The sequence below is a fragment of the Panicum virgatum genome, chromosome 3N, assembly GCF_016808335.1.
Source record: "Panicum virgatum strain AP13 chromosome 3N, P.virgatum_v5, whole genome shotgun sequence".
NCBI lineage: Eukaryota > Viridiplantae > Streptophyta > Magnoliopsida > Poales > Poaceae > Panicum > Panicum virgatum.
In genome coordinates, this window is record NC_053147.1 from 8332638 (window position 1) to 8356429 (window position 23792).

A 23792-nucleotide genomic window follows, 5' to 3' on the forward strand; every position below is an offset into this window, starting at 1 on the left:
CTGCACGCGTAAAGCAGAGCGACCACCGACTCTCACACCGAAGACAAGCTAGTAGAATTGACCTGATTAGTATTAGTAGTGCTTTCTATCTGCCGCACGACTATTAGTCCATTGGCGGAAAAATAGGAGACGATTTGCATTTTACAAGAGAAAAGTAGAAGAGATTAATTAGCCCAAACCATACAAAGCCCCTAAGGTTTCGTTGCCTTCTTTGCTCGCCACCCGCAGTGAGTCCCGCTCTCCGAGCACGAGGCCGTGGGGGTCACCTCTACTTTTACAACTGCGACGTCTCGGGGCACCTTGAGCACCTCACCGGCGGCGGCACAGAAGACACCGGAGCCGCCGCCATCCCCTGAGGCTTTTCCGCGGCGGCCAAGGTCCCCCGAGAACCTCGCCAGGCTGCGAAGCTTGCTGCCGGTGCCGACCGGCGGGAGGATCTCTGAATCTCTGATGATGCTCACTGGGGACGACTGGCCGGCTGCGTTCGTCGGCGGCGAGTCACCGGCCGGCAATGTGCCATGCTCATGCCGCGTCTGTGTCGTCACCAGAGGAGATGTCCAGGATGAAGTCGCCTCGCTCCTCTGTTCGCACCGAGCTGAACGACATCCTACGCAAACCCCCGCGCACGGAAGCTCTACACCCATGCCAACTTCAATCCTTGGCGAGCACAGACACGCACACGCGTCGCCTGAACGCACGCTCTTCTTCGCTGCGTACTCGGAGGCATCTTCGTCTCCACGAGTTCAAACGAAACCTAAACCTTAACGAGGTGTGCAGGTCAAACGAAACCTACATACAAGCAGTTCCCAAGGCCAATCGGGGTCTTCCTGCTTAACTGACTCTGTACTACTCCTTCCGTGCGTGCATGGACTCGAGGAGCAGGTTTAACCCCGCCGCCGCTCTATTTATACATCCTTCCGGCCTTTCCTTCATCCTACACAACGTAGCCGCAGCTCTCTAGTCTCTACTCTCTCACTCCTTGCATTGCCTTGGTCAGTTGAGCTAGGTTAGAACGAGCTAGGGTAGTAACTTTTCTCCATATCGCGCAAGATCGGCGACAGCTTTTGAGGAAAGGCCATGGCTTACACTCAGAAGCGAGCTGCTGCTATGGCAGCGGCCGTGTCCATCTTGCTCTTCGTAGTAGCCGGAGTCGTCGCCGGCGATCCTGATCCATCATCATCATCCTCCGCGGCGAAGGACGACAAGACGCCGGCAGCGCCCGCCCGCAAGCTGCTCCAGCTCCACACGAGTAAGACGCTAGCTACTTCTACAGTTGCTAATGACGAGTTGCTGACATGATGCATGCGCATGACATGCAGCGGCAGCTGCTGTGCATCAAATTTGTGAGGCCAGTACCAGAAAGATGGTAGCTGTAACACCATTAATTTAACTTTTTACAATCAAATCAACAACATTAATTTGAATTTTAATTTTTCACAATCAGATCTACGCACGGTACCTATGGCAACATAGGGATGCAGGATCGTTCGGGGAAAAAAAAGGAGAATAGGACGCTGGAAATGGGAAAGACCTCTACGACCCAACAATAGAACTCCCTAAACAAACTCCCAAGTTTTTTAGATTCCCCGGATCTGAGAGCACGTGCGTGGTTTCAGTCAGGACAAATACAAAAGGGCGCCACACGGGGCACCATGTTTTTGTGCGGGTGGTGCGGAGGCCCGGCCATGGCAGCTAGCTGCTGCTGGTGCACCTGAGTGATGGACGGGCGAGCGAGACGGACGCCGGGATGACGATGACGACCTGGGAAAAAGGATACTTTGGCGCTGTTTAGATTTTTACGGTAAATCTCATAAACACAAAAAAAAAACCACCACATCAAATATTTTGACACATGCATGGAGTACTAAATGAAGTCTATTTACAAATTTTTTTGCATAGATGGACTGTAAATCGCGAGACGAATCTAATGAGCCTACTTAATCTATGATTTGCAACAGTGATGCTACAGTAATCATCCACTAATTATAGATTAATTATAGATTAATTAGCATCATTAGATTCATCTCTCGATTTACAACCCATCTGTGCAAAAAAAATTATAAATAAACTTCATTTAATACATTAAATTAGCAAGATTCCTTTGCAAAAATTTTACATGTAAACAACTAAGGGAGTGTTTAGTTGATGAAAATTTTTGGTACAAAGGTCACATCAAATGTTTGACCAGATGTCGGGAGAGATTTTCGGGCACTAATTAAAAAACTAATTTCAGAACTCGCTTGGAAACCGCGAGACGAATCTTTTGAGGTATTTGACCGCATCATTAGCACATGCGGGGGTACTGTAGCACTTATGGCTAATCATGCACTAATTAGGCTCAAAAGATTCGTCTCGTCGTGTACATCTAAACTGTGCAATTTGTTTTATTTTTTTAACTACATTTAATGCTCCATATATGTGTTTAAAGGTGAGGCAAAAAATTTTGGGTGAAAATTTTTGGTAACTAAACGGGCTCTAGACAAGCCCAAATTCTTTAGCCGCTTCGAGGCGTACGGGCGCACGTAGCGCCTCCTCTCCACTCTCACCCTCCTGCGATGCGATGCAAGAGCCTTTGTCTCTCTCGCTGTCGCCGATGATTCCCTCTCTGAGCTCCGAGCTCGATCCCCTCCTCCCTCCCGCCAGGGATTGTCAAACAAGAGCAGATCTCGAGATGACACGGCGCGGCACGGTTGCTCGTGCTGATAGCTCAATAATAATAGTGCTCGCAGTTCGCAGGTCAACCCAGCTCGTGGCTGCTCGGTCATGTGCACGGTGGATGCTGGCCGTACCCTGCCGGCCTCTTACTTTTTAACCCGGGCGGGCCTTCTTGGCCAGCCGGATCACATCTTGAATCCCATGCTTGTTTGTTCGGTGCTAGTGTTATCGTGCCTGCAACTACTGCAAGTGGATGGAACGGATTCTCTTTCTCATGTGTTGCTCTGCCAGTGGTGAACTGGTCATTGGTTGCATCGTCTCTCCTGTAGTTAAGTTCTATCCTAGAAGTTCTTAGGAGTTAACTTGTTCGCAGCCGTCGGATCTGCGTTCGCTCTGAATCGGATGGCGATCCTTCCCTCTTCTCCCTTTGGCGGTTTGGCCCCGGATCTTTGATTATCTTCTCCCTTTCACACCCAGAGTACTACTACTTCCATCCAATCCTGTCAAGTAGAAGCACTTGAAAAAGGGAGGATCCTGTTACGGACTTGAAAATCCATCGAGGCGTGCCCAGACGTGCGGTCGGCGTCGTAGGCAAAGCAGGAGCGCATTTTACCACCGGTGCCGCACTGGACGGGACGGGACGGGGGTAGGCCTGCTAGTGGGGCGGGGTCAGATGGAGATTTTGGGGCGGGTTTTCGAATGTGGATCCATTTGTGTAGGTAGTAACGGGTTTAGAGGCCAATGGATTGAGGCGGGGTGGGCTGCATTCGCGGGTTGGGGCGGGGTGGGGGTAGAAACAGATCGCCTGCTCCGCAAGAAGCCAAGAAGGCGACACCGCCGCTTCCTCCGCTGGCACGACGCCGCCGCCGCCGGCGGCTTCAAGGCCCGCTTCCAGGCCGACTCGGGGATCCCCGGCGTCGTCGGCGCCATCTACACCACCCACATCCCCATCATCATGCCCAAGGTCTCGGTCGCCGCCTACTTCAGCCCGCCGCCGTCGCCCTCGAGCGCGCGGCAGGTGTTGACGACCATGCCGGCGCCGGGGGGCGCGCCTGCACTCTTGCCCCATCCGCTTGGCGAGAGCCACGAACTCCTTGGTAGCGCAGGCGTCGGGCGGGTGGAAGACGAGGCTGTGGTCCCGCAGAAGGGCGTGCCCGGGGTCTGCCCACCCGACGTTGTACGAGGCGGCAAGGCAGCACACCCCGAGCGCCTCCCCGAGCGCCTCGCCGTTGGGCAGCCGCGCGGCCTCCCCCGCCGCGAACTCCGCCATGCGGTCGTGGAGGACTACGACGCGGTGGTGGGTCGTGGAGTGCTCCTCCAGGAGCGCGCCGAGCGGGGCCCGCACGGCGGCGCAGAAGGCCTCAAAGAGGGGCAGCATGTGCGCCGGGAACGGGGACGCGGGATCGGGGGCAGGGGACTCGTGCGTGGGGACCTCGAGCGCGCGGAAGTGGACCATGGAGAGGAGGAGGGAGTCGGCGACGCCGCCGCCCCAGCCGTGGAGGGGCGTGCGGGCCTCCCGGAGGTGCGGCTCTGGCGCGGCGAAGTGGACGGGGAGCCCCCGAGACGCGAGCAGCAGGGAGAGGTGCAGGAACTCGTTCAGGTGGCCCTGCGCCGGGAACGGCACCGTCACATGGCCACGCCGAAGTCGGATTCCATCGCCGTGGTGCGGTTTCGCTTGGGGATCAGAGAGAACAGCAGCATATGTGGTTACATCGATCAGTTTGGTGAGGAAATTGCATAACCCACCATTGGTGGGGCGGATTGGAGCGGGTTGATTAGTTAAATATTTGGGTTGGGGCGGGTTGGCAAAAAATTAATTGTACTGCTCCGGGTAGGGGCGGGTATGTCCCCATTAGCAGGCCTAGACGGGGGCGCGGGGCTCCTCTTCAATTCTATCACCAGGCCGGAGTGCACCGGACAGTGGAGTGTGGCTACTGTCGAGCTGTAGCTGTCACGAAGGAAAGCGAGTTGAGCTCCGTGCTCCTCTCAGTCTTCATGGTGGAACCGTAGCTTTCGTGCCCCAATCTCCCCAGCTGAAAGTCTGAAACGCATCATCGCATCTTCATTTGCAGCCCGGAGGCTGGGATTTCCTAGCGTACTCAGCTGACCTGAATCTTCCTTGAAATGACACTGTATTACTGAACTACTAATACGCAGAAGGAACAGAGATGAAATTTTCATGGCAATGAGGTGAAAATATTTGTACAGAGGAGCAGCATCTTTTGCATGGAGGGAGATGAACAGGGAAGACTGACTAGCCAAAAGTATTACACAAGCTTACCAATACTCTACTAGTATACTACTAGTACCAAATTAACAGCAACAGACACAAGGAAAACGATTATACTGGTGGGCGGGCCCACTCCACCCGCCGGTCCCGCGACCTCCGGCCTCAGTGACCGGTCAAGGCCACCGGCGCCCCGGCGGCCGACGGCGCGTGCCGCCTCCGCCCGCTGCTCCCGCCGTGGGCCCAGAAGCACCCGGCGGTCGTCGCGTCCGCGGCGGCCGCCCCCGACGCCATCTTCGCGGCCGCGGTCGTCGCCGGCTCCGACTTGCACCGCGGCAGCACCAGCGGCCGCGCAGACGAGCACCGCATCTCGTCCTCCTCCTCGAACTCCTCGTCGTCTTCCTCGTCATCCTCTTCTCGTGCCCCGATCAGCTGCGGGTCCTGCTCCTGCGCGGCCGCCGGTCCCCATTGCCCCTTCTCGCCGCCGTCCGCGTCGGCGAACGCCTTCTCCACGGACGGCTTGCGGGAGGACGGAGACGCCCTGTCCGGCTTGCGAGGGGACGGGGACGCGGCGATCTCCAGCGCCACCGCCACGAGGGCGTCCCTGGTCGGCGAGAGCGACGGCACCGGCGCCGGCGCCGCGGCGGGGAACCGGGACGTGAGCGGCGACGTGCGGTTCTGCGGCGCGGACCGACAGCGCATCAGGAGTAGCGCGTTCTTCGGCGGCGTGGTGGTCGCCGACGACACCAGATGCGCCTCCCGCCCGTCGTCGCCGTCCTCTTCCTCCTCCTCGCTGCTGCAGCCGCCACCGATCCCCATCTTCTCCCCCTCCTCCCTCCCGATCGATCCGAAGACGCCCACTCCCACCACCACCTCCTCCTCCTCCTCGTCGTCCTCGTGCCCCTGTCCCTGGCTCCCGCTCCTCGGATCCGCCACCTTGGGCACGGCGGCGACGGCCACGTCCCTGCTGCTGAACACCCAGGGCGATCGGCGTGCCCTCTCCACCTCCGGCGGCGGCGCCTTCTGCCTCCGCTTCCTGGAGTCGAAATCGAACAGCCCGCCGCACAAAAACGCCTTCTTGAGGCACCGGCAGTACCCCTTGGTGCCCTTCTCCGCCTTGGCCTCCGCCGCCCCCTTGTTGCCCTTCTTCCCCTTGCGCATCCGCACCTGGCCAATGCACGTCACCTTGGGCGACGACGGCTCCCCGTCCGCCGCGCGGCTCCGGCCGCGGGACACGAACATGGGCGACGTGGCCGGCGCGCGGCGGGACCGGCCGCCCCGGCGGCTCTTGCTGAGCAGCAGCCGCGCCAGCCCCGGCGGCGCCGGCGCCGGCAGCTGCGGCTTCTCCGCGCGGCCCGGGCTCGCCGCCGGCGGCTTCATGGCCCTGACCCCCCGCGCTCGGCTGGCTGACTTGGAAGCGGTGGGACGCAGCGAAGCTTATACTGGGCGGCGCAGTGCGTGCGGGCGGATTAATGAGAGCTGAGCGGAGGAGCTCCTTGCGTTGGAAGCGTCAAGCGTGGTGGTAGTGTGGGTGTGGGTGTGGGTGTGGGTGTGCGTGTGCGTCTTAGTTGGAAGATTCGCTTGGCAACCTCTGCCTCCTGGGACGTATGGCGGTTTCGTGGGCTTGTCATGGGCGGGCCCGCGGGCAGTCCATGGGCCGGGTTCACCGCGAGCTATGGTGGGGGCGGGGGAGGGGAGTGAACATGAGTTGTACTGGCAGCAAGGAGAAATGGATGTGACGTGAGTGATCTGAGGCAGTGAGGCTCCTTGCACGTCTGCACGCCATGCTCCCCTCTCTCCTTTGCTTTGCTTGCCGCCCTGTCCATCCTTTCTTCTTCATCTGCTCTCTTGATTTCCACCCCTGCCTGCCTCGACAGCAAAAGCTCGTTTCAGTTCACATCCATACGTCCCTTCGCTCATTCACTCACCTCTCTCTGGCCTCGCATGTCGTGCACTCATGCTGCTGCTGCTGCTCGGCTTTCCTTTCCTTTTGTTTTGCTTTGGGTACACAAGCCGCTCAGGCCCTGTTTAGTTTCCAAAAGAGTTTGCATAGTACATGTATATATGCATGAAATATTAAATACAGCTAAAAATATAATTAATTACATAGTCTAATTAATTAGCACGAGATGAATTTTTTAAGTCTAATTAGGTCATGATTGGATATTATTTATCAAATAACAACGAAATGTGCTACAGCACCAAAAATCCAAAAAATTTCACCAACTAAACACACTCTCAGCAGTTGAGTGGAAATGCCAGGGATCAACGCACAACCCAACTTCAGGACCGATCGGTTTTGGGAGACGAAGCATGGTTGATTGGTTTGGTTGCTCCTCGGTCAACACCTGTTGCCTATTGCATACTAGTACTGACCTATCTATCATCCCGAGCACCCAATGATGCACAACTGTACCAAAAAAAATATAGAAGAATTCTGATGGCAGACAATTTGTCATAAAAAATAGCACCACGAGAAAACAAAAACCTACTTTTCAAAATAAGAAAACAAAAACCGAAGCTTGCTGGTCGCGCTGGAGAAAGGTTCGATGATGGAGAGCTTGTTATTAGTGTTTCATTGTTGCTAGTTTAATGGTAAGTACGACATTACTGCTCTAATGTATGGAGCAGAGATTAAGAGAGAAAAGTATCTCTTCTTGACTAAACATTGGTCAGTCAGTATAGCAAGTGTGCGACTGGTCAACTAAGAAAGGAACTGTAATGTCGGTGTTGTATCATTGTATGCTTAGCTAGAAAGCTAGGAGGAGCACATGCATGCATACATATACCTCCGGCTCCGTGGGGTTCCCGTAGCGCAGCAAAGATCGAGGATGGCACGTCCTCTCTTATTGTCCTCCTCCTCGACTAGAGACCGTGGCGTGCAGACGTGCAAGGAAACCAAACAGCAGCAAATAAAGCGGCGTTGCACGAGTGGGTGCATCAGCCATGGCAGCTTTCACCTTTTTCTCTCTCTCCATCTTTTCCTTGGCCTGGCCTTATCGTAGTTTGGCTTGGTGGCTGCTGCCTTTGTTTTGTTTAATTGCACTGTGTAAAATTTTTTAAAAGATGTTGTTCTATATTTGAAGTATTAAATATAGACTAATTATAAAATAAATTACATAACTCGTCTGTAAATCCCGAGATAAATTTAATGAGCCTAACTAATCTATCATTAGAGGCTGTTACTGTAGCATTACTGTATCAATTTGGTGTTTAGTTACGGCCTAATTATATTCATTAGATTTGTCTCGCGATTTACAGACGAGTTATGTAATTTATTTTGTCTAGATTTAATTCTTCAGGTGTCGGAATTTTTTTTTAGAATTTTGAACTTTGCAACTAAACAAAGGTAATCTTTTTGTTATGCAAAAACAAGCCGCGGCGTGTGCGTGGTCAGTGGATGCAGCAGCTGCTGCTGCTCCCGCTCTGATTGTTTAGTTGCTGGGTGTCGGGGCGAGCACGGAGCGAGGCAAGGCGCCGCCGTGTGCGCTCTGAGCTGGTGCCATGTGGAGCTCCTTGCCTATGGATCTGACGGGTGTGAGTGTGTGTTTGGATCGTGATCTGATCAGATCACCACTTTTCTTTTTGTTTCTTCGTGTACTAAACAATGCGAATGGTATGAGGTATCTTCCCCACTCCCCAGACCCCAGGCACAGCACAATACAAGCAGTGTGCTTCCTCACGAAGGCAAACAAGCAACTTGAACCATCCGCTTGAACACAATTGAGATTTAGGCCATGGCATTCTTTTTTATAATCCTTATAAAAATTAAATCGTTGGCGAAGAGAGAATGACAAAACTTAGAGTCTTTGGAGGCTCCTCTAGAGTTTCCACATGAAACCACCTAGGATCCTAGGTGGACACTTTGAAAAAATAGAGAAATCCTATAAATTCTCATAAAAATCAGAAACATCCGGCCATCAATCCAACAATTCTAATTATAGTAACCATCGGATCTGTTATCTTTCCTAATAAATTACCCACCTCTGCCATTATGAAAATAGACTAAAGTAACCCCCTAAACATGTATCTAAATTACCCACCTCTGCCATTATAAAAACAATCTAAAGCAACCCCCTAAAATTTGTGTAAATTACCCACATATGCCATTATAAAGATAATACAAATACCTCCCTAAATTTGCATATAAATTGCCCAATTATATCAGTATTATTACAAGTTAAAATACTCATAAATCTGAATCTAAATTATATAATTATAATAATATATTAAAGTGCATCAATATAAAATTATAAATTACTATTTCTACCATTATTAGTATATTATTTTTATTATTATTATTCATGTATGATAGAAGTGATAAGAATATCAATTCACAAACAAATAGTTCAACTAAATATATATTGAATACATATGGAGGTGTGATGCAAAATAAAATCTATTGTAACTAGATAATGATAAATATATATTTTAGAGTATGTGTCAGAATATTTAATAGATGAAAAGGGCGTGAAATAGATAATTATAATTATTGATCTCATTTTTATATTAATTCTAATTAGCCCGTGCGGGAGCACGGGTCGATAGACTAGTTTGCTTAATTTGCGATGGAAGATTCCTCTATGTACGACTCAATGGCATGAGGGGCATGCATGCATTTCTTGCCCCGGCCCATGCGACGCGGGTACACCGTAATAAACACCTAAGCTAGCTACTGTGTCACCTTTGTTGACAGCATGTATGCACAGCACCCGAACAGTAACGAGATAAGCATCGCTGGCATCATTGCCTCCAAAACATGGGGCGAAGGTCGTGATGAAACAAAAGGAATTGGGAAAATTGGAGGCCCCACCATCCTATTTGAATGAATCAAATGATGAAATGGAAGCCTACAAAATAAAGGCTCTGATTATATCCGAGAAGAACCCAGAAGATTACGAACAGCAGAACATGTGAGAGAGTAGCATAGCATGCATCTCGGCGGACAATGCATTATATATGCATTTGGTCATAGATCTCTTCCTTTATTTTGTTGAAATACTTTATTTTTTATTTTTTTATTAGCTAGTCCTCTGCTTGACATGCACAAGCCGAAGTGACCTGGGCTCCAAATCTAAAGGGGGCGTACTGGACAGCACGGTAACACACTTGCAATCACGGCTATCCGTATGCCTCCCACGAATGACGTGCCAAACAGAGGAGAGGAGCACGAGAGAGTGCCAATCTGCAAAGAAAGAGGATCGTCGTCATCACCATGACCGTACCAAATAGTCCGCTGTATGAATTGAATTTCACGCAGGTAAAAATTAATTACACGAAACTGCATGCAGGGTTAACTTAATCTGGACGCGTGGAGATCCATCGAATTACTGCTAGCTAAGCTACCTTAGGAGTATTATTAGATTGGTGGTTAGAGGCCGCACGTGCATGCATGGATGGTGGCGTACACGACACATGGGGCGTGAGCCCCTCTGCGCTCTGGCCCAAGCCCCCCACAGTACGTACGTTCCCAAAAGCAAGGCAGCGCCACGAGCCAGCAACATCTGACACACACGGCACCATCGACCAATGCTCGTCTTTTCCTCGTTCCCCTTCTTCCCCTACGGTTGGTAGCTAGCGGCTGTCTCGACCAATGGTAATTTTTTTTCCTCCCTCGACTCCCTGTCCGTCCCGAATACATGCCTGAATTGAAGAAGCGAGCTAGCTAGAGAATAGAGATGAGGATAGGAAGGGTAGAAAGAGAAGGGAAGCCACATGTCACATGTGGTCACATTGCATACACTGTAGCCAGCATGGCAAAGCCCTCCTCCTGTGGTGGTCAAGTGAAGAGTCACTTCCTTTCCTTCACTGTGGTGGTCACCTTATCTTGATAGCAAGAATGTGTTGTGTCTCGCTCTACACACCCATTCAGTAGCCTAGATGGAAAGAGGATACATTAATCCATTGAACGCCTTCCCATGACTAGCTAGTAGTAGTGGCGCACTAGAAGTAGCGAGGATTACTTGAGTCGTCCGGTACGGAGCCAGCGTCGTCGTAGGTATAGCACACCCCCTTTTGTTTCCAAAATGAAAAAAAATTCTCTTCTGAGTCAAGCGAGACAGGAGCACACAAATCAAGACGCACAATTTCAGAATAGCCGAGCTAATAAGAATCTGGCCACAGCCCACAGGTAGTTGATGACGATGAGATGAGACGATGACGCACGCGTCAAATAGTAGTAGCAGTATGCTCTGCATGCTCTAGAAGTACTCATTAATTGATTATTAAGTAGGCAGTTGAGATTTACGGGTAAATTACGATCGGTGCACATGAAAGTACATTGCAGACGCAAATGGGCTGGAAAGAAGTGGGCCGGGGGCACGCATGGCAGACCGAAATAAATGTGTGGGACGACGCATCATCGTTGGACATGTCGACGCCCCTGCCAAAGGATCCAAAAACAGTGATACTACTGCTGCCTGTAGGGCTCTTCACTTTTTTTTTTAGACTGCTGAAGGGAGGACTTGACTTGCTCTAGTCCTTACAGAATGCATGAGCAAGTATCACGCATCTAAGCTTGAGCTCCACCAGAATATGTGCGATAAAGTCAATGGAAAAAAGTCTACATTATTCTTAATATTTACAAATATGGATAAAATCAGTAATATCAATAATAAGATATTTTTTGTTGTATAATAACATAAAAAGATAAAATCAGTATATACTACAGAATCTTGTGTTTCGATTGTCATCACATCTGATTCAATCCACATTGCAGCTCCTGTTAGCAATGTCGTGTTCTCATGGAATGTGTTGTTTCTAGACGAAGTGATCTCCCAGCAGTAGAGAAGTCATTATTTTTTTATTTTGAAAGGGAACCCACTGCCTTTTCTTTTCCCTGGCGTTGGCGCCAACTAAACAAAACACCAGAGGGGGAAGGCGGGAAAGCAAGCAGCAATTTGGCGCCAAGCGGCAACGCGCGGAAAGATCTCGCGTTTTCCCCCCTTTCCTATTCCTTCTCATTTGCGCTTGCTTGCATTTGCATCCCGTCTTAGGGGAAGCGGCGAAGCGGCGGAGATGGAGATCCGCGTGCGGTGCGGATGCGGCGATTCGTCGTGCCCGGAGTGGGCCGTCGTGGAGTTGCAGGGCGTCGTGCAGCCGCAGGCATCCTTCTCCGGCGACATCCGGGGGCTCCACATCGGCCGCCTCTGCTCCGCCCCCTCCCCGTCCTCTTCCAAGGCAAGGCATCTCGTCCCGATTCGCTGGTCTTTTTTTGGCATCTGGCTTCTCGCTTGATTGGATGTGTTGGGTTCCTTGATGCGATTATGAGAATGCGATCGATGGTGGCAGGGAGGGTACACCTTCACGGTGGGGTACCATGAACTCGCCGGGACGAAGGTGACCCTGAAGAAGCCCTTGCTGGTGCTCAGGAAGAAGAAGGTGGCTGGTGGTGCTGCGGATCAGGAGCCACCGACGGCGGCGGAGGTGGAGTTGGAGGTGATTGGCGTCATCCGTCACAAGATCCTCTTCAAGGACCGCCCCAAGGCCCTCATCTCGAGTAACAAACCAATCCCCTGTCTTTCGTTGCGTCCATTTGCGTCGGCGGTAACTCTGAATTTCGTGTATGAAAATCCCTGATCGTGTGATTCGGATTTTGTGTTCTTTAGAGCCGCCGACCAAGGAGAAAAAGGCCGCGCAGGCAGCAGCAAATTGACGCCATTTCTGGGAACGGCCAAGCAGCAACTTGATGCAGCCGTGCCGGCGATTTCGTGGACCTTGTTTTAGTCACATTCAGGCGAAATTCGACGCCGTGTTCTGTGTGGTTGGGCTTGTTTGGATGGCACCCTGGGAAAGTTGCCTATGCCAGGCAGCTCATCCAGGCCCTCGATTTCGTGCGCCTGGGGCCACGATGGCTGCCTGGGTGAGGCCTTCATCCACTGCCTGTTTCTGTCTGTTGCTTTCTGTCACTAAGATATTTCCATATCACCGGCAGTACTGAATCACGGCTGGTAAATGTAAAACATGTCAGCGTTCGTCTTGAAGCATATCAGGGGAAGTGGTTACAAGGAAAGCTAACATTTATGGTCCATTCCATTCCATGGTAGGATCCTATGATTGCTGTTATGAGAAACACTACTGCCAAGTGAACTGCTCGTCTTTCTCCATTGCTTTAGACTTTTGGGTGAATTGCTCGTCGTGTTGAATATGCAGCACAATAACTAACTACAACTTTGATCACGCAAAACAAAATTAACACCAAATCAATAGTTTGTCTGCAGGGATTATATTATTATATTAATAAGGGAGTGTTAAATAAGCCACCACATTCGCTAAGAAGGTTAGAAATTATCATGTCTAATTAAAAAAAAGAAATATTTACACTGTTGGATTTTATGAAGATCTAGCGTTCTAAATTAATCCAAAGAGTCCATATCAAGTATGATTAGTTTATAGCTATTTAGAAATTTAAAAACTAAGCATGACCTATGAGTCCATGTCGAACACGATTAATAAATATAGATAAAATCAGAAATTAGGAAATAAGGATTTAACCAAAAAAGTCCACATTGAATACAATTAGTAAATAGCTAAATTAGGGATAAAAATTAGCACTTGAGTTACTATTAGGAAATAGCTAAATTCGAAGTTAAAATTTGAGAAAATTAAGACATGACCTAAGATTCCATGCCAAATACAATTAGTAAATAGATAAATCCAAATAAAAAAATAAAAAAAATCAAACTTAACAAAGAGTCCACATCGAACATGATTAGTAAATATCTAAATTAGGGATCATAAAAGTAAGAAAATTAGCCCTTGTGACCAGTCGCATCGCGGGGCCAAGATTCGTGCTGCGGGGCTTGTCGTTGGGGGTCATCGCAGCGTCGTACAATGTGTCGGCCAAAGACGCGATGACATAAAGGATAGTGGGGGAACTAGCGAGCGAGGGAGCACTGTGATGAGCTTGATCGAGATTCTAAGTATGAAGTTGATCTCTGGCCCCTGGAATAAGCCACTGATCATGACCTCAGAACAAGGTGTATGCAGGTTGTAGAAAACATCTTGAGAGCTTTTGGTAATGCATCAGGGCTGGACACAAATATGGAGAATAGTGTCGTTTATCCAGTATGTTGTGATGGCTTAGATTTACAACATGTCATGGAGGCTTTTTGATGCCAGGTTAAGCAGTTTCCCTGCACCTATTTGGGACTCCCACTCCATTTCAAGAAGCTTCGAAGGGTGGACATTCAGCCATTAATTGACAAAGTGGGAGCAAAGTTAACAACTTGGAAAGAAAAATTACTGAATAAAGCAGAAAGACCGAGGCTAATTAACTTGGTTCTCACATCTGCCCCCAACTTAATTCCTCACACTTTTCATATTACAAAGATGGACAATTAAGAAGATCCACAAGTGAGAAGAAACTTCTTATGAAAAGGAATGGCCGAGGCAAATGGAGGACATTGCCTAGAACAATGGATCAAGGCATTGAGACTAAAACAGCTTGGTGGGCTAGGAATTTTGGATTTTGACTTGTTCAGTCACGCATTGCGGTTGAGGTGGCTATGGTTCCAATGGACTTCGCCTGACAGACCATGGATAGGCATCAAATCACCAGTTAATGCTGTTGATCAGCAATTGTTCAGAGTGAGTACGATCCTTATAGTGGGCGATGGCACAAGAGCTAGCTTTTGGCAATCATCTTAGATGACCGGGCAAGTGACAATGGATGTTTTCTCTGACTTGTACCGCCTAGCCTGGAGGAAAACCAGACCGGTAAGAGAGGAAATTCAGCAACAAAACTAGACAAGGGGTCTTTGGTGGATCCAGACAATTGAAGAAATGGAGAGCTTTGTGCAGCTTTGGAACTTTGTGTAGGTAGTACAACTAACCGACCAACCTGACAGCATCGCGTGGAGATGGACAGTTGTAACTGCATCTAGACTTCTAATGAGTTTTGATGAGTTGAATGATAACATAATTGAAGGACTAATGCTTTTTATTGAAGATATCATGATCAGGAATTTATTTGTAGAAGAATCTATGTTATTGGCTCATGTATCATGAAATCAAATAAAAGGGAAATATTGTTCAAAGTTGGGTTGAGAGATTGAGCGTGTGCAAGCTATCCCTAACACTCTTTGTGAATTGTGCTAACTATATTTCCTATCTTTTAGTTGGGTTGAGAGATTGAGCGTGTGTGAGCTTTGTGAGCATTGTGAGAGCTCAGTTTTGAGCTGCGGTGAGCAATTCTTAGCTTGAGCACTTTTGGTTACGTCAAGGCAACTCGAGAAGCATTTGTTACTCTTTGAGGTTTGCCTCTTAGACGGTTAGGAATCGCTGGCTGGCTCCCAACCTTGTGGTGATCAGCGACAAGTTTGTACGGGCCTGATCTTGCTCCCTTGGTGGAAAGGATCAAGATAGTAGAGTGAGGAAAAAGTTGGAAGAAGACTCAACTCGATGGAAGTGAGTTGAAATAGACTCACGTTCCTAAAGAGTTCCTCAAAGGAGACTAGGATTCACTTTGGTAAATCTGAACTTCGGTCAAAGAAATCTCGTGTTTTCTTTGTGGTTTGCCGCACTACTTATCCTCTAGTTATCCTTTGTGCTTCCGTTTCGATCTACTTTGGTGTATTGTTTCTGTATGTGCGGAGACTTTAGATATACTTGATAACACTTGTAGAGATTTTACACTAAGTTGTTTTTGTGCTAGAGCTCAAGGAGGGGAATACTCTGATATTTGGACAGGTTCTGCACAAGACTGGTCTGACCAGTCACTCCAACCGGTCTGACCGGTTGCCGACTTTATTCAGCGTTCTAAGTCTTAGGCTGGTCTGACCAGTCAGTGTGCTAACAGCCGTTTTAAACTTTATAATTTGTAGAATTTGTAGAAACATCTATTCAAACCCCCCTACTTGACGTTGGGCCCGTCATGGGCCTTCCAGAACGCCTACCAGATTCTACGTGGGCCGTGAAGCTGGACAGTTCCGTTAGTTGCGGGCCTGGACACGATGCGGACTTTGTGTGTATGTGGTGTGGTGGTGGTGGTACCGCAGCAGCATTTGCAGCTGCCAGTCAACGCGGCAAGAGCCGAACCACCCACCAGCCAATCTCCAATTCTCCACAGGTAGCAGAAGGGCCAGAAAAATGCGGCTAAATTTCTTATTTTTGCCCAGTAAAATTTCAGTTGGCAACGAAGAGCAATTGAAATTTGAAAACGAAAACATGCGACCAATTGTGCCGGGGGGTGGCCGTAGCCCGAGGTTTTATTTCTAGGGTCCGGCTCTTGATATGGGATCCACATGTAATTCTAGCCACACTGCTTTGCATAAAATAGCTGTTAGTCATACTGAGCCATTTCTAACAAATTTCAGTCAATTTCGATAAAATTTTATAATGTGAACGTGATATTTTATTTTTAAGGTCCGGCTCTTACGTGACCGATTTTATATATAATCATATTGTTTTGCATAAGAATCCATTTCAGCCCATCCCAATTCACTCCAATCCATATTTACATAGAACCCACTCCATCCCACCCCATTAGATAATATAACCTATTTGAATCCACTCAAATGCAGTCCATATCAAACCAAATCCATTAAACACATTTCAACCCAAACCATTAGCAGGGTGAGGTGGCCGGGTGGGGGCGGCGGCCAGGCCCAGACCGGGGCGCTCCGTGGGCCCAGCTGCGGTCTTTTGCTCCGCCGGCATTTCTTCCTTTTCTTTTTGGTCCTCCGGTCCTCCCACCTTCTTCCTCGCCTCATCTTTACTTTGGTTTTCCCCATTTCTGAAAGAGGCCAATGTGACAAATGTATATGCATTGCTCTTGGCATGGCATTCATATACCCATGCCGTCTAGTCTGATGCATCAGGTGTGCTGACCCGTTTCTACTCATAAGGAGCACTAGCTAAATAACATGGAAAAGTTAGCACGCAGACAAATTAACAAGCCAGCAGGATTAAGCATCCATGGCTATGATTAAGCGAGCCATGCGGACTAATTACTTGCTCTCCCTAGCTCTCGACATGAGTACGCTTCAAGCATTGAGGCAGGCGACAGATCGATAGACAGCGACGCTAACTTTTGTAGTTGTATGCATATAAAAACTATAGCGCAGCCATTCATATCCTTTTTTTTTGTTACGGGTACGTATATATATGTATAGCTTGCTTGCAAGGAACTAGGCGTATAGCCCGCGCATTTGCGCGGCTAGTATTGAAAATTCAAAAATTTGCATGTCGTTCTATCCTTACTTAAAAATTATACTATTTTTTACCATACATCACCTTGTTCATTAACATAAATTATGTCTTATTCTTGGTTAAAACAATTCAAATATGATCTATCTATATAACAATTTGATTTGTTGAGCTTTAATAATATTATGCATATAATTATTCTTATTTTTGTTTTATTTTAATTGATTGTTGTTAGCTTTAGTTTTAATTAATAGTATATATATTTAATTTTTCATAATAACATGTGTGGGTGATTTTTAATTAGTCACAGGGGTATTTTAGGCTAATTTTTTATCATAATAGCAGTGGTGTGTAATTTTTATTTTTCTATTTTTCTTCGATTAATATGGAAATTTCTAGACCTTGAGAGCGAATGTGGAGGCTCCGTTTATTGACTAAATAATAAAATAATAGATGGATGCCAACCTTGCTCGTCATGGCCGGCCTCGTCGTTTTATTCTCAACGCCGGCCGGCCGGGTCGCTGCCGTCGACCGGAGACGCACGGCGGAGTGGGCTCCGCTCATGCCATGTCTCGCTGTCGTCACGGGCTGAACATCTTATGTTTTGGAGAAATATAAGACTTGTGCATTATTATTCTGTTATTATAGATACGGTTTAGATTTGCTTTCGGGATGCATGATTGTTCGAGCAACGCGGGCATCTGCCTCGAACAAAGGATCAGAAAATGGCGATGGCATGGGTGGGAGGAGGACACAAACGCAACGCATCGATCGCCAGAACTGGAGGGGGGCGTCAGCTCTCCACACTGAATGGTAAACGCGTGCTGCCAATCTAGCTCCAACAGATGCCCGTCTAATGACGCGCCCGGCCGACGGCTCCTATTGAAGCTCTGCGATCTTCAACAGATTACTCATATCTTATATCCAAAACATATTTTGTCTCAATTATTAGTAATTATAGGTAATAGTTGCATTGCTGCAGTAGACTACCAAAATGTAATTATCGAAAATAGGGTAGAGGAAAAAATCCTCTACATCTAGAGGAGAAAAAAAAGTGTGTTTTGGTGATTACAAAAAAAACTTATAGGTAATGAAAATTGAATTGGTAATTTGCTGGAGCACTTTCATTTTTAGTATTGAAAAGAGAGATGAATGATTTGTTGGAGATGCTTCCGATTTCATCATGGACAATGACGATCGGGCGCCTAACACGTTACGAGTAGTATACTAATCCGACTCGGATCACGGCAGGTTAAAGATGAGATGAGGAACGAGGGCCGAGGCAGAAGCATGTGGGAGCCACTGCACGAAGCGGTGAATCTGTCCCCATTTTTTTGTTTAACCTGCCTACATACAGCGGTCAAACTCGATCTTACAGCAGGTTGCAACATCTCGTATCCAATGCCTTTCTTTGTGTTAACACCTTGTGCAGGCAGGCAGAAGCAGGTCCTGCTAATTCACCGACCGAGAGTGTGCGAACCAAGCTCGACCAGCTCATGTAGGAGTATCACTAACAGTTACGGAGTCCCATGTAGAATTCCAGCAGAGACGAGCGCGAGAGTGCGAGATGAGGTGATGGACCAACGGAGTAGAGCAGGGATAGGGGATTAGGGATAGAGATTAGAGCAGTGCGAGGTTTGGGAGTCAGAGCCAGCAGATCTAGCGGTGGGTAGATTATTGTACGTTATCCCCATTGATCTCCTCTTTTCTTTCCCCATCGAGTTCACTGCAGATTACGCCACCTGCTGCCATGACCGCCGGCTCGCCGCCGATCGGAAAACGATCAAGGAGCCTCGAGTCTACCGTGGTCTAGCTCTAGCAGCAGCCGTGGCCCGTGGAGGCGCGCAGTCAACGAGCACAAAAGAACAAGGCTTGGTACTGTACTGGAGTACGTTACACGGGCAGGAGGAGGCCACCAGAGCGGCGCAGCCCAACGACCGAGTCAGCTGTCACTGTCAGTGCGCACCGCGAACAGCCGAAGCCGAACGTTGCACGCCCCAATCCGGCGCCGGAGCCCGATCCCGGCGACGTGACGCGCCAACGGCAGCCGGCGTCCGCCTGTTACCGTTCCGACTGGCGGCTGCAGGGCATGCGGCTGGCGGCTGCAGGGCCTGCAGCCGGGATGGGCACCGCGCGCACAGCGCAGGACGACACGGCAGTCGGCGCCGCACTAGCTGGCGGCCTTCCCTCTGTCTGCCACGCCGGGCTCCTCTCCACGTAACGTACGGTGCGGTGGTGGACGCGCGTCCGTCCAACCCGCAAGACACCACGCGGAAAAGGGTAATTTTGCTCTAGGACATTGTAGAAACACAATATTTGCCCACAGACATCCTTCATAGCTGAATTTGCTCCTGAACACTACTGCTCTTTTGAATGGACTTTAATAAGGGCAAAATGGACTTTTCACTCTTTTTATCTCTCCCCAAACTAGGAAATGAATATTTTAATTTTCTGGGTGTCCGGTGACGAATAGATTAAAAAGAGCAGTGTCCAGAAGCAAATTCAACTATGAAGAATGTCTGTAGACAAATATTATGTTTCTACAATGTCCTAGAGCAAAATTACCCCGCGGAAAACCACGGCCCGTCGGCCATCTCGTCGCCTTCGCGCGGCCACGCTCCTCCCCCAGTACACTCACCCTGTCGCCGCTCTCCACACTCTTCCTCCTCCAGCGCCAACGCCCGTCCATCCCCCTGACCTCCCTACCGTTGCCACCACGGCGCACGTGTCCCCTCCCTCCCTCACACCTCTCCCCCTCTCTAAAGCGGCCGCCTCCCTCTCTCCCTCTCTCCCTCTCTCTCTAGTCCCCCACCTCACCACCTCGTTCTCACTCTCCCCAATCTCTGCCTGGCTGCTCTGCTCCCCTCCCCCCTCTCCGCGGCTCTGCTATCTCGATCGCTTGCTTCTCGGGCCGGGCTACCACGCCCCGCGGCTGATGCGCGCCTGGCCCCATGCCAATGCCGGCGCCCGCCATGGCAAGAGCCGCGCTCCCGCTGGCACTGGCGCTCCTCCTCCTCCTGCGGGGCGCCCCTGAGCCGGCCGCCGCGGTGCGGTTCGACTACGCCACGCTGACGCTCGGCAGCCTCAAGCTGCTCGGCGACGCGCACCTCAAGAACGGCACCATCCGCCTCTCCCGCGACCTGCCCGTCCCGACGTCCGGCTCCGGCCGCGCGCTCTACGCCTCCGCGGTCCCCGTCCGCGCCGGCTTCTCCACCCAGTTTGCCTTCACCGTCGCCACGCTCAACCCCTCCTCCATCGGTGGCGGGCTCGCCTTCGTCGTCGCCGCAGACGACTCCTCCCTCGGCGACGCCGGGCCCTACATCGGCGTCGCCACCGGGACCGACGCCGCCGCGGTCGAGTTCGACACGCTCATGGACGTGCAGTTCGGGGACGTGAACGGGAACCACGTCGGCCTGGATCTCGGCTCCATGGTGTCGGCCGCCGTCGCCGATCTCGACGAGGCCGGCGTCGAGCTCACCAGCGGGAGAACCGTCAACGCATGGATCGACTACCGACCGGACAAATCGAAAGGAGGGGGGATCTTAGAGGTGTCCGTGTCCTACGCCGCCAAGCGGCCGAGGACGCCGGTGCTGTCCGCGCCGGTCGACCTTGGGGAGAGCGTCAAGGACGCGGCTTTCGTGGGCTTCTCGGCGTCCACGCAGGGGAGCACAGAGGTGCACGCGATCGAGTGGTGGAGCTTCTCGACAGCGTCGCCGGCGCCGGCGCCGCATTCGGCGCCCACGCCGCCGCCGGAATCACCGGTCGTTCAGCCGCCGCCGAGCGTCAATCCGGTGCTTCCTTCACCGCTGCTCCCTGGAGTGATGACTCCATCGCCGCCATCCGCGACGGTTTCGGCGCCGACCAGCTCCATCTCGGCGGCGAGCGCTCCGTCGAACGCCTCCATGGGGAATGCCGGCTCGCCGCACCCGCCCGCGCACGCGGCCGTGGCCGGCGCCGCCACGGCGGGCGCCTTCGTGGCCGCCTCGTTCGCGGGCTTCGCGCTCTGGGCGCTGGCGCGCCGCGCGAGGGCCCGGAAGCGCACGGCGCTGGCGGTGGCCACGAAACGCGACAGCCTCGCGTCCGCCGCGGCGCTTGTGCGATCGCCGCGGGAGTTCAGCTCCAAGGAGCTGAGCGCCGCCACGCGCGGCTTCGACGCGTCCCGCGTGATCGGCAACGGGGCGTTCGGCACCGTGTACAAGGGCATCATCCCGGACACCGGCGCCATGGTCGCCGTGAAGCGGTGCACCAAGGCGAACGCCAATGCCAACGGCGAGCGGGCGCGGTCCGAGTTTTTGTCCGAGCTCTCCATCATCGCCGGCCTCCGCCACCGCAACCTGCTCCGCCTCCAGGGTTGGTGCTACGAGAAAGGCGAGATCCTGCTGGTGTACGACTACATGCGCAACGGCAGCCTCGACAAGGCCCTGTTCGACGCCTCGGCGCCGGTTCTCCCGTGGCACAACCGCCGCGAGATCCTCGCCGGCGTGGCCTCGGCGCTGGCGTACCTCCACCACGAGTGCGAGCGGCGCGTCATCCACCGGGACGTCAAGTCCAGCAACGTCATGCTCGACGAGGCGTTCCGCGCGCGGCTCGGCGACTTCGGCCTGGCGCGGCAGGCGGAGCACGGCGAGTCCCCCGACGCGACCACCGCGGCCGGCACGATGGGCTACCTGGCGCCGGAGTACCTGCTCACCGGGCGCGCCACCGAGGGCACCGACGTGTTCAGCTTCGGCGCGCTGGTGCTGGAGGTGGCGTGCGGGCGGCGGCCGATCGGCACGGAGGGCCGGTGCAACAACCTCGTGGAGTGGGTGTGGAGCCTCCACGGCGAGGCCCGCATCCTGGACGCCGTGGACCCGCGGCTGGGCGGCGAGTTCGACGAGGGCGAGGTGCGGCGGGCGCTGCTGGTGGGGCTGGCGTGCTCGAGCCCAGAGCCGGCGCTGCGGCCCGGGATGCGCGCCGTGGTGCAGATGCTGAGCGGCGAGGCGGACCCGCCGTTCGTGCCGGCGGCGCGGCCGTCGATGAGCTTCAGCGCCAACCACCAGCTGTTGCTGAGCCTCCAGGACAGCGTGTCCGACTACAACGCGCTGGGGCTGACCCTGTCGGACTCGTCGTCGGACTCGCAGAGCTCGTCGTCGCTGACCAGCACCCTGCGAAGGGGCGGCCACGACATAGGGTTCAGCAGCACCGGCGGCGACGCCAGGTGACCCGACCGAGCAGAAAGCCGACCAGCTCGCATAGCTAGCTAGAGTTCTCTTCCTTCGTCCATCTCAATGCGGAAACAGAGCACAATGTATGTATTGAGTACATAGATTAGCAGCAGCATTGGACTGCAAAGTCCAAACCAAAGCCTCCATTTGTAAAATTTGTCTTAATAATGATTCAGAATTCAGATTATTCGTTCGTTCTCAGTCCATTTCAGTTCAGCGGTGTCCTCGAATTGCAGCTCAAAACGCCACTACTCTTTCAAGTTTCCCCTCTCTTTCTCAAGAGAGATGTCGCTGAACATGACAAGAATTCCAGCTCATCGATCAGAAAGATTCTTGCATTGCGAGAAAAAAGGGTTTTCTTTCTATGATCCTATGATGACATCATAAAATATCTATCTTCACCGGGCAATTGCAAAGGATTACTTCGTTGGTGTGCGATCCTGTGCTTGGGCAACGGGGCATCAGGGTTGCTGGCGCATGGCAAGGAAAGCATCTGTCTTTCTCCGGAATTTCAATCCAATCCATGGGCGGCCCAATCTTGTTCTTCTTCCCTTACCTTCTCGTTGCCGCACTATGCTTGGACGTGTGCTTACACGGCGTGGAAGCCATCCATGATGCGGGTCACCAACCGAAAGCCGCCGCGATTAGTCCACGAGCACTAGCTGGAGCACTAATCCTAACACCAGCACACCCTTTCTTCTCCTACCAAAGAAAAAAAAAAGCAAGCACCACGGGTCACACTCACTCGCACCAACTGATGGCACTGTGAGCACGCATGGAGTACTTGTCAGCATCCAGATGCACGAATCATCGCCTGCCTACTTGGCTATCCCGTGAACTCGATCCGGGTCACTGTCATGTGAGCCCCCGGCTGCTGAAAGATGCCGGTGCGCCGGCGCATTCTCCTTTTCTGCTGAGGCCGGCTGGTTCCTTCGGATCGGCTCCGTCAGCGGTCCAGATCGCGCACGACACGGGTCGCCGGCATGATCGATCTTTCAGGCGCGCGCGCCGCCGGGCGCGTGAGCGAAGAACACGACCGCTCGACGCGATCCGGATTTGGATCGGACAGATCGGCATGGGGCTCTCGGAGAGGTTGTCAGAAGGGCCTGCCACGGTGAATGAACGAATGATGGATGAAACGGCAAGGGAATCGGACCTGTAAAAATCTGCGGATTTCCTCGGAGCGGGCCAGCGTGGGCGCCCGGTTGGAGGGCCAGGAGTCGTTGTCGTGCTGCGTAATTTGGTTGCTGGAAAAAGGAGGGAGGGAGGGCCTAGCGGTTGCTGCTCGTAGGTTTCGGTAGGAATGGTGCCATGGTGGTGGCTGCTGCCAACGTGGACACCGCACCACAGGGCTTTTTCTATATCCAAGTAGCCAGGTTTCATATTATTCTACTCCTGGTCTGTAATAGACTGCTAATCATTGCGTTCGGCAGGCTGGAGCTGGAGTGGTGTGAGAGAAAAATACTGTTATCTGTTTGGTGGCTGGAGGCTAGTGCTGGAGCGATGTGAGAGAGAAATACTGTAGGGCTGGAGGCTGGTGCACCAGCTGAACACAATGA

At 51.6% G+C, this 23792-nt stretch overlaps 4 protein-coding genes across 4 annotated transcripts; 2 read left to right on the plus strand and 2 right to left on the minus strand.

Moving 5' to 3' along the window:
• Window positions 1-1692: 1692 nt before the first annotated feature.
• LOC120667510 (cis-zeatin O-glucosyltransferase 1-like) lies at window positions 1693-4836 on the minus strand. Its single transcript, XM_039947574.1, has 4 exons — window positions 4764-4836; window positions 3685-4329; window positions 3461-3585; window positions 1693-1761 (listed from the first exon to the last, which is right to left on the minus strand). Exons 1-4 carry the CDS (start codon window positions 4834-4836, stop codon window positions 1693-1695), a joined length of 912 nt encoding a protein of 303 aa, XP_039803508.1.
• On the minus strand, window positions 4803-6412 carry LOC120664121. The gene has a single exon (XM_039943146.1). It carries the CDS (start codon window positions 6260-6262, stop codon window positions 5048-5050), a length of 1215 nt encoding a protein of 404 aa, XP_039799080.1. The 5' UTR covers window positions 6263-6412; the 3' UTR covers window positions 4803-5047.
• A 5338-nt stretch (window positions 6413-11750) lies between these two features.
• On the plus strand, window positions 11751-12921 carry LOC120664122 (chromosome transmission fidelity protein 8). The gene is made up of 3 exons (XM_039943147.1): window positions 11751-12061; window positions 12173-12380; window positions 12490-12921. The coding sequence occupies exons 1-3, from the start codon at window positions 11900-11902 to the stop codon at window positions 12534-12536; spliced, it is 417 nt and encodes a 138-aa protein (XP_039799081.1). The 5' UTR covers window positions 11751-11899; the 3' UTR covers window positions 12537-12921.
• Window positions 12922-19685: 6764 nt separating this feature from the next.
• Window positions 19686-22431, plus strand: LOC120664123 (L-type lectin-domain containing receptor kinase VIII.2-like). The gene has a single exon (XM_039943148.1). It carries the CDS (start codon window positions 19981-19983, stop codon window positions 22228-22230), a length of 2250 nt encoding a protein of 749 aa, XP_039799082.1. The 5' UTR covers window positions 19686-19980; the 3' UTR covers window positions 22231-22431.
• Window positions 22432-23792: the final 1361 nt, after the last annotated feature.